The sequence below is a fragment of the Schistocerca gregaria genome, chromosome 3 (genome assembly GCF_023897955.1).
Source record: "Schistocerca gregaria isolate iqSchGreg1 chromosome 3, iqSchGreg1.2, whole genome shotgun sequence".
NCBI lineage: Eukaryota > Metazoa > Arthropoda > Insecta > Orthoptera > Acrididae > Schistocerca > Schistocerca gregaria.
The window spans coordinates 851,663,633-851,679,909 of record NC_064922.1 but is presented as its reverse complement, the minus strand read 5'-3'; the positions used below and the strand labels follow the sequence as shown (position 1 = coordinate 851,679,909).

The 16,277-nt window shown below is 41.8% G+C and overlaps 1 protein-coding gene across 2 annotated transcripts in view; it reads left to right on the top strand.

Moving 5' to 3' along the window:
- Nucleotides 1-13,113, top strand: part of LOC126354796 (juvenile hormone acid O-methyltransferase-like) — a 289,416-nt gene extending 276,303 nt beyond the window's left edge. For both annotated transcript variants that reach the window (XM_050004710.1, XM_050004709.1), the window contains exon 5: nt 9,898-13,113. In XM_050004710.1, the coding sequence (XP_049860667.1) occupies nt 9,898-10,112 (215 nt within the window). In that variant the 3' untranslated portion in view covers nt 10,113-13,113. The remainder of the gene's footprint in view (nt 1-9,897) is intronic.
- The last annotated feature ends 3,164 nt before the right edge of the window (nt 13,114-16,277 follow it).

Sequence of the window (16,277 nt, the reverse complement as noted above, 5' to 3'; positions counted from 1 at the left end):
GTTATATACTCACCGTACTCAGACAGTTTTCTCCTAATTTATTCTGACCATCACTAAACTGACACACAATATTTTTAGCGCAACGCAATCTGACTTTCAATAGTCCCTACAAAAGAATGGCTCTGACTAACAATAACGTATACCTTTCATGAATCACTTACCTTACAAAAATCTTCGTTACTCGAACTACCGCAATACAGCGAGCGCCAGTACTGCTAGCTAAATAAAAGATTCAAACTACTGAAGGCACTAACTACTGATAGCCATAGTTAGAAATGAAAGATTTTGATAGAGAGCAAACAAAGTATTTAACTTAATAACTTTTGTGACATCCAATTAAACAAATTTCCTTTTTCTGACGAACACACGTCCAGATCGTCCGCTCAAAACTCTGGCATCTCTCTCCCCCCATCCACAACTGCTGGCGGCTCACCTCCAACTGCGCAGCGTTAAGCGCTGTTCACATCCAACTGCCCAACACTACAATAGCGAATATTCCAACAATGCCAACCAACCACAGACTGCACACAGCACAGTCAGCATACACAGCGTTACGTGGCGTTACCAACATAAAAACCTAAACAGCCTACTTACACAGGCAAAAGTTAGTAGAAATACGTTTGTCCGTAAAAAATTGATTCGCTAGTTATACGACAACTACCAACGTCATACCTTAGTAAAAGATCTTGCCGAGAACACGAGAAAATTCTGCTGTTACATAAAACCGCTAAGAGATACAAGGCTTATATCCGGTCACTCGTGGACCAGTAAGGTGCCGCAACAGAAGACAGCAAAAGCAAAGATGAAGTCTTAATTTACATTTAAGAAATCATTCACACAGGACTATCGTACAAACTCCAGTATGGAGGGCATACTAATAGGCATCCATGGCGCACAGAAGCAAGCGAAAGAGTTGAAAACAAGTAAGTCGCCAGGCCCAAATGGAATCTCGTTCCGTTTTACAGAGAGTACTCTATGGCTGCAAAACTCGTCGCAATTCTGCCCAACGCTACAGTGGATGTGTCACTCCATGAGAAGGTCATCACAGACCCTCACACTCACATTTAATCCTTTCTTTTGAGGTTTGTGTGATTGGGGTCGGAACCGTGACATGTTGTTGTTGTTGTGGTCTTCAGTTCTGAGACTGGTTTGATGCAGCTCTCCATGCTACTCTATCCAGTGCAAGCTTCTTTATCTCCCAGCACCTACTGCAGCCTACATCCTTCTGAATCTGCTTAGTGTATTCATCTCTTGGTCTCCCTCTACGATTTTTACCCTCCACCCTGGCCTCCAGTATTAAATTGGTGATCCCTTGATGCCTCAGAACATGCCCTACCAACCGATCCCTTCTTCTAGTCAAGTTGTGCCACAAACTCCTCTTCTCCCCAATTCTGTTCAACACCTCCTCATTAGTTATGTGATCTACCCATCTAATTTTCAGCATTCTTCTGTAGCACCTCATTTCGAAAGCTTCTATTCTCTTTTGTCTAAACTATTTATCGTCCATGTTTCACTTCCATACACAGCCACACTCCATACAAATACTTTCAGAAATGACTTCCTGACACTTAAATCAATACTCGATGTTAACAAATTTCTCTTCTTCAGAAACGCTTTCCTTGCCATTGCCAGTCTACATTTTATATCCTCTCTACTTCGACCATCATCAGTTATTTTGCTCCCCAAATAGCAAAACTCCTTTACTACTTTAAGTGTCTCATTTCCTAATCTAATTCCCGCAGCATCAACCGAATTAATTCGACTACATTCCATTATCCTCGTTTTGATTTTGTTGATGTTCATCTTATATCCTCCTTTCAAGACACTGTCCATTCCGTTCAACTGCTCTTCCAAGTCCTTTGCTGCCTCTGACAGAATTACAATGCCATCGGCGAACCTCAAAGTTTTTATTTCTTCTCCATGGATTTTAATACCTACTCCGAACTTTCATTTCTTTTGTTTTTCTTTTGTTTCCTTTACTGAACCGGGACATACAGCGTTGAAATCACGCAGTTTTCTTATGTTCTACCGAGAAAAACATTTGAGGCACGCAGCCGCTCAAAAGCGACAAGAAAAAATCTCTGGAGGTTACATAAAGAGCGTCAATGGAACAACCCCTTCCCTTCGCGCACTGCTTCCCACATATTTCGCAGTCTAACACGACAGTTCGCAATACGATGAGCAAGTTCAAGACGTTCTTGTCAACATTCAACAATGCTGACACTCCCTGGACGATTCAGTCCTACTCTGAGGACATCGTGGGGCTGCAACCCCCTTGAGCGTCATCTGACTCCTTTGATGTGCAGTGCGTCAGCACTCTCTGGTATTCTGGGTGGAATCACTAGAGACAGTTCGAAAGCATTCGACGAAATTGGAACATGATCCACAGCGACAACGGATGTTTATGATTTTTCGGCCCTCCCATATCTCGCGCACCCTCCTGTGGCCCGATCTTGTAGGGGTACAACACTGACACATGTGTGAATAAATCATCAAAGGGTCCGTCTAAGGCCCCCGAGTTTGGCAACAACCTCGGTATCACTCTAGTATCTTTGCTGAGCGCTTTGAAAATCTACCAGCCAGTCTTCGACAACCGTTCGTTGGTTAGTTGATCCGGGGGAGGCGACCAGACAGCGAGGTCATTGTGTGATGCGGCACGTTACTTTTTACCGCCCTGTCAGTGTCCAGCAATGTTCATTTGTCTCTAAAAGCTGTTGTAGGAAATACTAGACCACTACTGTCTATTGCAGGTCGCAACATACATAGAACTGTCCGGGAAACGGGATGTGACTAGTACTGAAATAAAAGTTTTAACTTGGCAATGTAAATTTTCAGGTGTATTTTTACGATAAAGATCACAGTTAATACTGCCAACTCCGTACTAAGTGGCAACACAAGGTAAAGTTCACCCGTTACCGAAGTTAATAGAGTTCACCGGATCGTTTAGTTACGGAAATGCTCGCTCATATGTTGTGCACTCTACTCTACACGTAATACCTGTTCCAGTCTTAGATCGCACTACACGCCACGCAGTTTTAACTAACAGTCAAAAGCAATAATTTTGATATTCCGTCCGAAATTCCACACGACTTCCACTATATCGTTCACTTAAATACACTTTGCACTACTTCGTGAACTCGTAATTAGCATCTTTCCTTGATTTTACAGTACTTTCGTCGGAGCCGCTTTCAGTGAGATGTCACAAGTTCGAAACCTAAGCCACGACTTACTTAGATCACACCAAAGGCTTTGTTCCCAGCATAGATTGCCGCGAGCCTGCATTTTTATGATTGGCTGATATACAGCGCTAACCCGCGCTTTACTTCAATGACCAGTCATAGTAAAACATTTCCTTCTATGGCAATTGCTAAATAAATAAATTTAGAAATGTATCAAATATAAAATCACTCCTACTGAAATTACCGATTAATTTGTGTTTTACTCACGATTTATTAGTACCATAAACTGACTACACATTCAGTTTTAGTAAATCCTCTGTATAGTTTAACTCGTACTTTGTGAATAAATAAAACAATTTTCATTTACTTCTCTTCCTCTTTTCTCATACAACACTCACACTGCTAATTACTACACATATAAAACAATTATAATTATGCAAATACATTAAATATTAATCAAACATAACTTTACAGCATTGTTTTGACTACGACTGCTAGCACTGTCCGTCAACTGCTGACCTCTGCCGCCTACTAGTACAACTACGTGCAGCTCTGTAACTCGGATCCATGTCAGCTGGTGACATCTGTCGATGACTCATGCCTATAACGATAACGTCCTAACAAGTGACACGAGCGATGCGAAGGCGCTACGCCTCAATTGGTCCCTACGGATTAGGGAAGGATGGGGCAGGAAGTCAGCTGTACCCTTTCTGTAGTGTCCTCGGTCAGCAGGAAGGAACTAACGATCAAGTTTGAGGACACTTTATTAAACTAAAACACCTTCTGGGCGAGCACTAATTTCCAAACTCAAGAGCAACAAGAAACACAATAATTCTGGTGGTGGTAAAAGTCAACTAAGAGCAATGAAAAGAAATAATAACCAAAATACTACGCTAAACCATTTACAGAGTAGCGTTACGCCCAACAAGATACAACTTTCTACGGAACACTGCGGTGAGTGTCTACTGAGCTAGAGCCGGCGTAGTTATTGACCGTAGCTGTTCTAACTATAAGTACACACTGCCGATCTGACTCTGCTGGCGTGCTTACATCATCGATTCTGCGGAGTGCTACACTTATTCACATTAGTTCCAATTTGTTGATCTCTGTCACATGCCTTTGCACGAAGTAGTGCCGTGTTTATGCGGAAAGTCTGTTGAGGTTTACATCCACTGGCGATATTCTGATCTGAGCTCTTGAAGGGAGCCGGTAGTGGTGGCCGAGCGGTTCTAGGCGCTTCAGTCCGGAAATGCGCGACTGCTACGGTCGCAGGTTCGAATCCTACCTCGGACATGGATGTGTGTGATCTCCTTAGGTTAGTTAGGTTTAAGTAGTTCTAAGTTCTAGGGGACTGATGACCGCAGATGTTAAGCCCCATAGTGCTCAGAGCCATTTGAACCATCTTGTAGGGAGGTCAGCAGCCCACCTTGCTTGTCTGTTGTGCGGACTATCTAACTGATAAGGGGCCGCTATGAAACTTTCAAAGGAACCAAGCCGGCATTTGCCTGAAGCGATTTAGGGAACTCATGGCAATTTGAACTGTCATCCTCCCAAATACGAGTACAGTGTGCTAACCACTCTGCCACCTCGGTTGGTCGACAACCATTCAGCAGAGTGGTGCTACACTGCTGTTTTAGCGCCTGGGGTCCGGCAACCCAACCTGAGAGGTGACGAAAGGGTTGATTGCCCTCAGGCGAGAGAACAGCAAAGCAGCACCACTCTGCTGAACTGTTGTCGAAGGCTCTGACAGGTACATTTTTAAAACACTCAACACATGTGTATGGGTGTTACTGAGGGTGTTTCTGTTCTGAATTGGGGGGGGGGGGCGTCTTTGAGGGAGTCTTTGCTGCTTTATTCACGCATTTGTTGATACTGCATCCCCCTGTGATAACGCCGCTGGAGGTATCGAAATACGTCTAAAAAACCTTAAACACCCTTCGCTGCTTCGGATCATGTCCGAATTTCGTTGAATTGTTTTGAACTGTCTCTAGTGGTCCCATCCTGTATGCCAGAGCAAAAACTGCAATCGCACTACACTCCAAAGCAGTTAGATGACGTTCAATGGGGCTGCAGCCCCAAGATGTCCTTAGAGTAGGATTGAATCATCCTGGGGGGAGGGCAGGGGTGGTCAGCAATGTCAAATTTGTCAAGAACACCCTTCTGTTGCTCATCACGCTGCACACTGTCGTTTTCGACCGCGATATCTGTGGGGGTCAATGCCTCGAGTGAACAGGTGTTTCATTGATGCCCTGTATGCCACCTCCTGGGGCCTTTTCGTTTGGATTCTGAGCGGCAGTGTGTCTGAAATGTTTTTCTCGTCTACCCACAAGAAAACCGACTGATTTCAACCCTGGGTATCGCTATTCTCATCTCCATCGCAGATGCCTCAAAAGAAGGGATGAAATGTGGGTAGGAGGGGTGTGACGATCTTCCCATCGTGTAACTCGTCCGCCATCACAGGAGAAGGCTATCGTCACTTTTGAGCCAAATGCCAAACGTATGCGTCGCAACGGGACACAGAAAGTGATATTTTAACTGGGGTGCACAGTTTTTTTATCGTTAATCACTCGCTCATTGCAAGACCCAAGCAACTAGGGAAAAGTCAGGTGACTCCTGTATAATAGAATGGTAAAAGAACAGACCTGTAAAACTACTAACCAGTATCCTTAACATGGTTTTGCTGCAGAATTGTTGAACACATCTTCAGTCTTAATGTAATAAATACCCTTGACACAGAAAAGTTCCTGTCCACAAATGAGTACGGACTGTCAAAGCATCAATCAAGTGAAACTCAGCTTTATTTGTAAAGGTCTGTCTTGATCGCACAAATTTTACAGCTCACAATTGCCGGTGTCAGGTACTGACATCTTCAGATCATAAAATATTCTGATGTCGGTATGGACGTCAAAATCTGTGTATGTAGGCATATAGTAGGAACACTTACCGTGTAGCTACAAATATAGATTTTGACATTGATACCTAGATCAGAATATTTTATGATTTAAAGATAGTACTAGCCGAAACCGGTACTGTGAATTATAAAAGTTATGTGGCCAACACGGACCTTTATAAAGTGCAATAAAATGATTGCGGACTCATTTGCAGACTTTATGTCTTCAATTGAGAAACTCAGTTTGCCCTTTTCTCGCAGGATATCCTGCGAAGCTTGGATGAAGGGCAACAAGAAGATAGCATATTCCTAGATTTCAGAGAAGCGTTTGACATAGTGCCCCATAGCAGACTGATAACAAAGGTACGAGCATGCTGAATAGGCTCCCTGATATGTGACTGGCTCGAAGACTCCTTAAGTAATGGAACCCAATATGTTGTCCTCGACGGCAAGTATTAATGAGAGACAAGAGTATCGTCAGGAGTGCTATTATTCTGTGTATAACAGGTGTAGAAGTATGAAAACGGAATTTCCCTATAGCCGTCAGTGTAGGGCCCGTGAGAACGCGTGTGAAGCGCCATCTGCTTCCTGTAACGGCTGACGACTAATGTCAACACACAGTAACTTAAGTTCCACATATCAGTACCTGTTTCAAGCCCGTAAAGACGTCGAGTTTGGTGCTTACGAACTACTGTTTGCGGACAGCATTGGTTTTCTGTGACCATTTGAAGAAAACTACTGCAGAATCTCATCGAATGCTTGTCGCAGCTCTCGGCGAACATGCTCTTGGGAAAACATAGTGTTTCGAGTGGCTCAAAAAATTCAAAAGAGGAGATTTTGATGTGAGAAACGACGAGCGCGGGAAACCACTGAAAAAGTTCGAAGACAACGAATTGCACGCTTTATTGGATGAAGATGATATAACTCAACAGGAACTCGTGGAACAATTAAATGTGACGCAGAAAGCCGTTTCTCTTCGGTTGAAAACTATGGGAAAGGTGCAGAAAGTGAGAAAATGGGCTCCGCATGAACTGAATGAAAAAAATGGTTCAAATGGCTCTGAGCACTATGGGACTTAACATCGGAGGTCATCAGTCCCCTAGAACTTAGAACTACTTAAACCTAACTAACCTAAGGACAGGATTCGAACCTGCGACCGTAGCAGTCGCACGGTTCCGGACTGCGCGCCTAGAACCGCGAGACCACCGCGGCCGGATTTACCGATATACTCCATCAGTCCTATCTAGTAAGAACCCCACACCGCGCAGCCGTGTTCTAAAAAAGGAATGAACAAGCGTAATGTAGACAGCCTCTTTAATAGATCTGTCACATTTTCTAAGTGTCCTGCCAATAAAACGCAGTCTTTGTTCAACATTGCCTATGTCTTCCTTCCAATTTAAGTTGTTTGTAATTGTAGTTCCGAGATATTTGGCTAAATTTACGTCCTTTAGATTTAGCTTAACGGGTTCCTTTTAGCACCCATGTAGATGGCCTCACACTTTCCGTTATTTAGAGTAAATTGTCAATTTTCGCACCATACAGATATCTTTTTTAAATCGTTTTGTAATTTGTTTTGATCTTCTGATGACTTTACTAGTCGGTAAACGACAGCGTCATCTGCAAACAGCCTAAGACGGCTGCTCAGATTGTCTCCCAAATCGTTTATATAGATAAGGAACATCAAAGAGCCTATAACACTACCTTGGGGAACACCAGATATCACTTCTGTTTCGCTCGATGACTCTCCGTCAGTTACTACCAAGTACGACCTGTCTGATAGGAAATCACGAATTCAGTCACATAACTGAGACGATCTTCCATAAGCACGCAATTTCACTACAAGCCTCTTGTGTGGTACAGTGTCAAAATCCTTTCGGAAATCCAGAAATACAGAATCCATTTAAAATCCCTTGTCAGTAGCACTCAACATTTCATGCGAGTAATGAGCTTGTTGTGTTCCACAAGGACGATGTTTTCTGAATCCGTGTTTGACAGTGTGTCAATAGACCATCTTCTACGAGGTAATTCATAATGTTAGAACACAACGTATGTTCCGGAATCCTACTGCTTATCGACGTTAATGATATGAGCCTGTAATTTAGTGGATTACTGCTACTACCTTTCTCGAATATTGGTGTGTGTACTACACTGTGCCATAACTTTTCTTGCATTTACGTTTTGATATACCATCTCTCTCTATCTCTCTCTCTCTCTTTCTCTCTCTCTGGCCATTAAAATTGCTACACCACATAGATGACGTGCTACAGACGCGAAATTTAACAGACGGGAAGAAGATGCTGTGATATACAAATGATTAACTTTTCAGAGCAGTCACACAAGGTTGGCGCCGGTGGTGACACCTACATGAGGAAAGTTTCCAACCGATTTCTCATAAACAAACAGCAGTTGACAGGCGTTGCCTTATGAAACGTTGTTGTGATGCCTCGTGTAAGGGGGAGAAATGCGTACCATCACGTTTCCGACTTTGATAACGGTCAGACTGTAGCCTATCGCGATTGAAGTTTATCGTATCGCGACATTACTGTTCGCGTTGTCCGAGATCCAATGACTTTCAGCAGAATATGGAATCGGTCGGTTCAGGAGGGTAATACCGAACGCTGTACTGGATCCCAACGGCCTCGTATCACTAGCAGTCGAAATGAGAGGCGTCTTATCCGCATGGCTGTAACGGATCGTGCAGCCACGTCTCGATCCCTGAGTCAACGTATGGGGACGTTTGCAAGACAATAACCATCTGCACGAACAGTTCGACGACGTCTGCAGCTGCAGCGACTGTCAGCTCGGAGACCATGGCTGCGATTACAGGAGCGCCTGCGATGGTGTATTCAACGACAAACCTGGGTGCACGAATGGCAAAACGTAATTTTGTCGGATGTATCCAGGTTTGTTTACGGCATCATGATGGTCGCATCCGTGTTTTGCGACATCGCGGTGAACGCACATTGGAAGCATGTATTCGTCATCGCCATACTGACGTATCACTCGGCGTTCTGGTATGGGGTGCCATTGATTACACGTCTCGGTCACCTCTTGGTCGCATTCACGACACTTTGAACAGTGGACGTTACATTTCAAATGTGTTACGACCTGTGGCTCTACCCTTCATTCGATCCTTGCGAAACCCTACATTTCAGCAGGATAATGCACGACCGCATGTTGCAGGTCCTGTACATGCCTTTTTGGATACAGAAAATGTTCAAGTGCTGTCCTGGCCAGCACATTCTCCATATCTCTCACCAATTGAAAACGTCTGGTCAATGGTGGCCGAGCGACTGGCTCGTCACAATACACCAGTCACTACTCTTGATGAACTGTGGTATCGTGTTGAAGCTGCATGGGCAGCTGTACCTGTACACGCCATCCAAGCTCTGTTTGACACAATGCCCAGGCGTATCAAGGCTGTTATGACGGTCAGAGGTGGTTGTTCTGGGTACTGATTTGTCAGGATCCATGCACTCAAATTGCGTGAAAATGTAATCAAATGTCAGTTCTAGTATAATGTATTTGCCCAATGAATAATCATCTACATTTCTTCTTGGTGTAGCAATTTTAATAGCAAATATATATATATGGCGGACACATGGAATATCGAGTCATGTTGTTTCTAGAGTCTGGCAGCAAACTTTACGAGACTACCACAATTATTAGGCTAAGAAAGCCTGCAGTCACGTTATGATATGATATCTAATTTTCTGCACAAGTTAGAAAGTCGCCCTGTATACTAGCCCATATGCATTTGAGCACGACTTATGTGCCTTGGCCACAGAGGTTCTCGGTATGATGACTGTGTGCTCTTTATGTTGACAGACTCCTTGAAGGCGGTGATCCCGTTCACGGTGAGAATGCCTGCAGCAGTGCGAGAGACCTACCTCCAGGAGATAGTCAGTGCTTGTTACGCCAACGGGACCCTCAGCATCGAACGTGGTGTCAGTACCGGTGGAGCAGACCTGCATCGCTGGAACTTCAGCGTGTTGGTAGCGCACGCTGTGAAAACTGATGAGCAAAGGCACCAAGATGCCTAGGCAGGTTCAGGTAGAGAACACTTTACTGTTCAGCACTCTGTCTGACAGAAGAGTGTCAAGGATACTTTACACATAGTGGTATTTGTGTAATCTGTGTCTTTTACAGAATACTAAACTTGCATTTAAGCTTTTTAGGTTTAGGAGGTTATGGTATTATTAATACATCTGCATTCTACCCACTGATCGTCTTCCCAAAACTGTATGGTATACAACTCGTTGGAATCCTTCTCACCGACAAACGCAAAACACATTGCTTCCATCGTTTTTGTGCTGTGCAACTTTCCCATTGTAGATTCCACATCTAATTCTGCCCATAAGTAAATAGTTTACCTTCTCTGCTAAAACCAACACCAGATTCTGAGGAATTTCATTTCTGATATTCCCAATTGCAAAAAATCTTTTTTTCTTGGAGCACAACATTTTGCTCCATACAGGGCGCAAACTGCTATTACTTTAAAAAAATTCGCTTGTATCTCGTTCTTACCTTTCCCTTTGAGGATTCTTGCAGTTGTTTCTCATATTATCTGATAGGTGTTTGTTTGATTTTTTCTCTTCATAGGTTATGTCACAGCCGAAGTACTGGAAATCATACGTATGTCTCAATATTCTGCCTATAGATGCAGGTTTTTGATCTCACTGATTTCCTTCCTACGAAGGCCATCACCTTAATTTCAGTTGTTCAAATCTTTTAATTATATTTAAAGTTCAAGGCGTGTAGCTTACATGTGGCACTCTTTAGTCTGTCTTCACTTTCTTGAATGATTATTTAGTCTTCAGCATTAATCATTCGTGTATCATTGCTTGCTAATTTGATTCCCAAACGAACATATGTGTCTGTTGATGTTCTGGGTATGTCTCCAAGTTAAATTCTCTTTTTTTTAAAATTACCTGTTTTATTGTAGTGTTGTGACCTGCTCGTCAGCTGCCATGCGCCAAAGTGAAGTTCAGTGTTGTGTAGTGTATGGCATGGTGCAGTGTTCTTAGCAAGCAAATCGGAGCTCTCTGAGCAGCTCCACGCCCAGCCGCCAGGCGCGCTGTGTTCTTTATGCCTTTATATGTTTTCTATGCGTTCTGTTTGTTCCCTGTTTTTGTGAACTTGCTAGCATATGCTCCTTGCCAACTTTCTGTTACGTAGTACCGAGTTGTAGGATGTAATCAACTCCTTTTTATGACAAGGATTAGAGTTAAGATTATGGTATTTCTGTTCTGTCTACATTTAAGAGGGATGTCGGACGTGCGCTCCTAATAACGTAACAAAGAATCTGTAGAAGCTTCGTTCACTTAGTCGCTACAAACACGTCAAGCAAACGTTGGTTAGCCAGAAGTAGAGCTGAATTCAACAGTAAAAATATTGTTACTGTGAACTCTCCTTTTCAGAAAACTGTTAGTTCTTCAGTAATTTTTCCAATGCATGTTGCAATCAGTATTTGAAAAACTACGTTAATACTTTTACCGGTATTAGGATCATTTCTCTTTCCATTCTTGGAAAAAGAAATTAATTTTGCTACACTCTCTTTGTCTCCTATACAAGCTATCCCAAGCATGTACTGAAATAATGTAAACTTTAAATTCAAGTAATCTCTATGAGTCTTATGGGACAACCTTCACCTATGGCTGAGGACATCAGATTCTAGTTCATCAGCAAAGACCTTAAGAGCCCAACATCATTATGAGTTGTTATGTTCTCACTTTTGTAAGCCTACTGGATTTAGTAGCCACAATGCAGTTTTGACTTCAACTTCAACAATGAAGACAGTAATGTATTTTATTTCTTATACTGTGTATTCACAGCAGACTTAATAAATGAGTTTTTAATATTTGGAAATGATGTTGAAATGTAACTCCTTAAAATCTGTTAGTGCAATTTCTGGTGTCATTAGCAAATCACAATGGTCTATTCACTAAGAACATTATACAGAAGTAATGGACGCATTAAAACAGAATAATATAAAGGTTGTCTCTGTTGTATCACAGCAAGTATTTAAAAGAATTAGGACACGAATGAGACCACACTATACTAAATATATAATACAGAATATATGTATTCATTACTATTATTACTATCATTATTATTATTAAGCTGCATTAGACCTGAAGTTTCTTTGCTATGAACAATGTTGAGCCATTTTGCTTTCTCCTGACAATAATTTTCCAGTATTTTTCACCACTTTGAATATTGTCCTAGAATCTTGTACATGGATCTTAAAAAGGTCAACTTCCAATTACAAATTCTTCTGTCACATTCACTATGGTTTACTTGATGGTTCTGTGCTCTATCCATTACAATCTTTTGGATTTAATGTTGGCTATTGTACATGCTTCTTTGCATGTTGTAAATTTTATCATTATATAATATTCTGCATTCGTTGGTAGCACTGTCTCATATGGATCTAAATATCTCTCTTAAGATATTTGGTTAAAATATCCTTAATTTGTTGTCCTCTTTCTCCTGAAAGTTCAAGTTTTGTATTCATAGGTTAAAATTGGTACAGTTAATTATTTGTAAATGTACGGTTTCGATTTCCAAGCAAGTAATTTGCTTTTCAGAACTATCTTAAGACAAGAGTAATATTGGTTTGCCTCTTAAATTCATGATTCTGTTTCGAATTTTCTGGTTTATCAGAGGTTAACAGGATCCTAAAGTAATGAAATTCCCTGGGCTTTCAATTTGCTGTACACTATTATGTGATGGATACAAGGTAAGATAAAGTATATTTTTCTATCTTTATTCAAATTAAAACTTGTACAATATATATAATTTCTTAGATTTGCTCTAAGAAATTGTAAATCATCCTCATTATCAGATATACAGCAATGTGATGATCACATGTTGTGATCATCTCTCATACTTAATTGTGTATTGGTACTTTGTTTTGTTACTATATTTGACCACATTGCCTATACCTGCACATGATGCATTACAACATAAAATGTGTATGCTCCATTTGTATAGACATAAATGGCCAACCAGAGCACAATAAAGTTTACATTGGTCATTCAACGTTTGATGGTACATACACTGCAACCACTCTGCATCCACAGTGAAACAGACTGCATCTGAATGTTATGATTAAGAGACAGCAAGGCGAGTTTCGAATAATGTAGCGGAAGCTCAAAAATACGCTGATGCATTCTCTGAAACTTCTTCTGTAAAATAATCTGTTGTACTGTACATACCATAGTGGTTGATTACACATGTGTGTCACAAAAGTAATTCTTGATAGTTCGTTAATGTATGAGCAAATTAAGAATATTTTGCGACCTAGTACTCCAACGAAATTTATAGACACTTGCAGGAAACTGTCATTAAACCCATTTATACGAAACAAACAGTTGATCTTAGTAATGTTAGTGAAGTTTCTCAATGGTACCATTACAAATATCTTCATAATAATTCATGTTCACATAATCCCTCCCCTCTCCCTGTAGACATTGGAGTTAGTCTGATGGGCCCTTGCGGCACCAATGGTGTGCATGCTCGCCCCCTCCCCCACGCCCACCCCCCTTTCGAGAAATTTTAATTTTGATTCTATGATTCATCTACATCTACGTGATTACTCTGGTATTAACAATAAAGTGTCTGGCCGAGGGTTCAATGAGCCACCTTCAAGGTGTTTCTTGTTTCCAGGGCATTCGGGTGTCCAACCGGATGCGATTGTTGAAGTCCCACGATATTTCGGGGAATAACCTTTCCGCCATCATCAGGTGGTTCTGATGGAATTCTTCGCCGAAATATTGTGGGACTTCAACAGTCGCATCCATCTGGACATCCAAGAGTCCTGGAAACAACACATACGCTGGGAAAGCCTCAGATCACACCTTTAAGCTGTCTCTCTACCGTTCCACTCTTGAACGGCGCACGGGAATAACGAGCACTCAAATTTTTCTGTGCAAGCTCTGATTTCTCTTATTTTATCGTGATGATCATTTCTCCCTCTGTAGGTGGGTGCCAACAGAATGTTTTTGCAATCAGAGGAGAAAACTGGTGACTGAAATTTCATGAGAAGATCCCATCACAACCAAACGCCTTTGTTTTAATGATTGCCACTCCAATTCACGTATCGTGGCACTATGTCCCCTATTCCACGATAATACAAAAAGAGCTGCCCTTCTTTGTACTTCTTCGATGTCATCTGTCAGTCCCACCTGATGTGGATCCCACACTGCACATAGATACTTCAGAATAGGATGGACAAGTGTGGTGTAAGCATTCTGTTTAGTAGTGTTCTCTTAATGAATCACAGTCTTTGATTTGCTCTACTCACAACATTGTCTATGTGATCGTTCCAATTTAGGTTATTTGTAATTGTAATTCGTAAGTTGATTGGTTCAAATGGCTCTGAGCACTATGGGACTGTGGTCATCAGTCCCCTAGAACTTAGAACTACTTAAACCTGATTAACCTAAGGACATCACACACATCCATGCCCGAGGCAGGATTCGAACCTGCGACCGTAGCGGTCACGCGGTTCCAGACTGAAGCGCCTAGAACCGCATGGTCACACCGGCCGGCGTAATCTCTAAGTATTTAGTTGAATTTACAGCAATCAGATTTGTATGATTTATTGCGTAATCTAAATTTTGTGGATTTCTTTTAGCACTCGTTCGAACAACTTTACACTTTTCTTCATACAAGGTCATTTGCCACTTCTCGCACCATACAGATATCTTTTCAAAATCATTTTGCAATTCGTTTTGGTCATCTGATAACATTAAAATACGGTAGGTGACAGCATCATCTACAAACAATCTAAGATGGCTACTCAGATTGTCTCCTAGGTCGGTAATACAGATCAGGGACTTCAACAGTGTTCCTTGGGGAACACCGGATATTACTTTTGTTGTACTCGATGATTTTCTCTCTATTACTGCGAACTGTGACCTTTCTGACAGGAAAACACGAACCCAGTCGCACAACTGAGGTGACATTCTATCGGCATGCAGTTCGATTAGAAGACACTTGTGAGGAACCGTGTCGAAAGACTTCTGGAAATCTAAAAATATGGAATCAAATTGACATCCCCTGTCGATAGCGCTCATTACTTCATGAGTATAAAGAGCTAGTTGTATTTCGCAAGAACGATATTTTCTGAATCAGTGCTAACTATGAATCAATAAATGGTTTTCTTCGAGCTAATCCATAACTTTCGAATAAAGTATATGTTCCAAAACCCTACTGCAAATCGAGGTCAGTGATGTGAGCCTGTAATTCAACGGATTACTCTTATTTCCCTTTTTGTGTATTGGTATGACTTGAGCAATTTTCTAGTCTTTAGGCAAGGAACTTTCAGTGAACGAGCGGCTGTATATAATAGCTGAATATGGAGCTATTGTATCAGCATACTCTGAGAGGAACCTGACTGGTATGCAATCTAGACCGGAAGCCTTGTCTTTATTAAGTGATTTAAGCTGCTTTGTTACGCCGAGTATATTTACTTCCATGTTTCTCGTCTTGGCAGTTGTAACTGATTGGAATTCAGGAATATTTACTTCGTCTTATTTGGTGAAGTAGTTTCAAAAAACCGTATTTAATAACTCTGCTTTAGTGGCACTGTCATCAGTGACTTCACCTTTGTGATCGCGCAATGAAGGTATTGATTGCGTCTTGCCACTGGTGTGCTTTATGTACGACCAGAATCTCTTTGGGTTTTCTTCCAGATTTCGAGACAGATTTTCAATGTGGAAACTATTAAAGGCATCTCGGATTGAACTACGCTCTCTCTTTCGAACTTCTGGAAAACTCTGCCGGTCTTGGTGATTTTGCGTTCTTTAAAATTGACATGCTTTTTTCGCTGCTTCTGCAACAGCGATCTGACCCGTTTTGTGTACTATGGGGGATCAGTACCATCACTTATTAATTTATGTGGTATGTATCTCTCACTTGCCGGTCGGAGTGGCCGAGCGGTTCTAGGCGCTTCAGTCTGGAACCGCGCGCTCGCTACGGTCGCATGTTCGAATCCTGCCTCGGGCATGGATATGTGTGATGTCCGTAGTTTAGTTAGGTTTAAGTAGTTCTAAGTTCTTGGGGACTGATGACCTCAGCAGTTAAGTCCCATAGTGCTCAGAGCCATTTTTATCTCTCAATTGCTGTCGATACAATCTCTTTTAAATAATTCTACAACTTTTCTACGTTTACGTGGTCAGATTGGAAGGAGTAAAAACTGT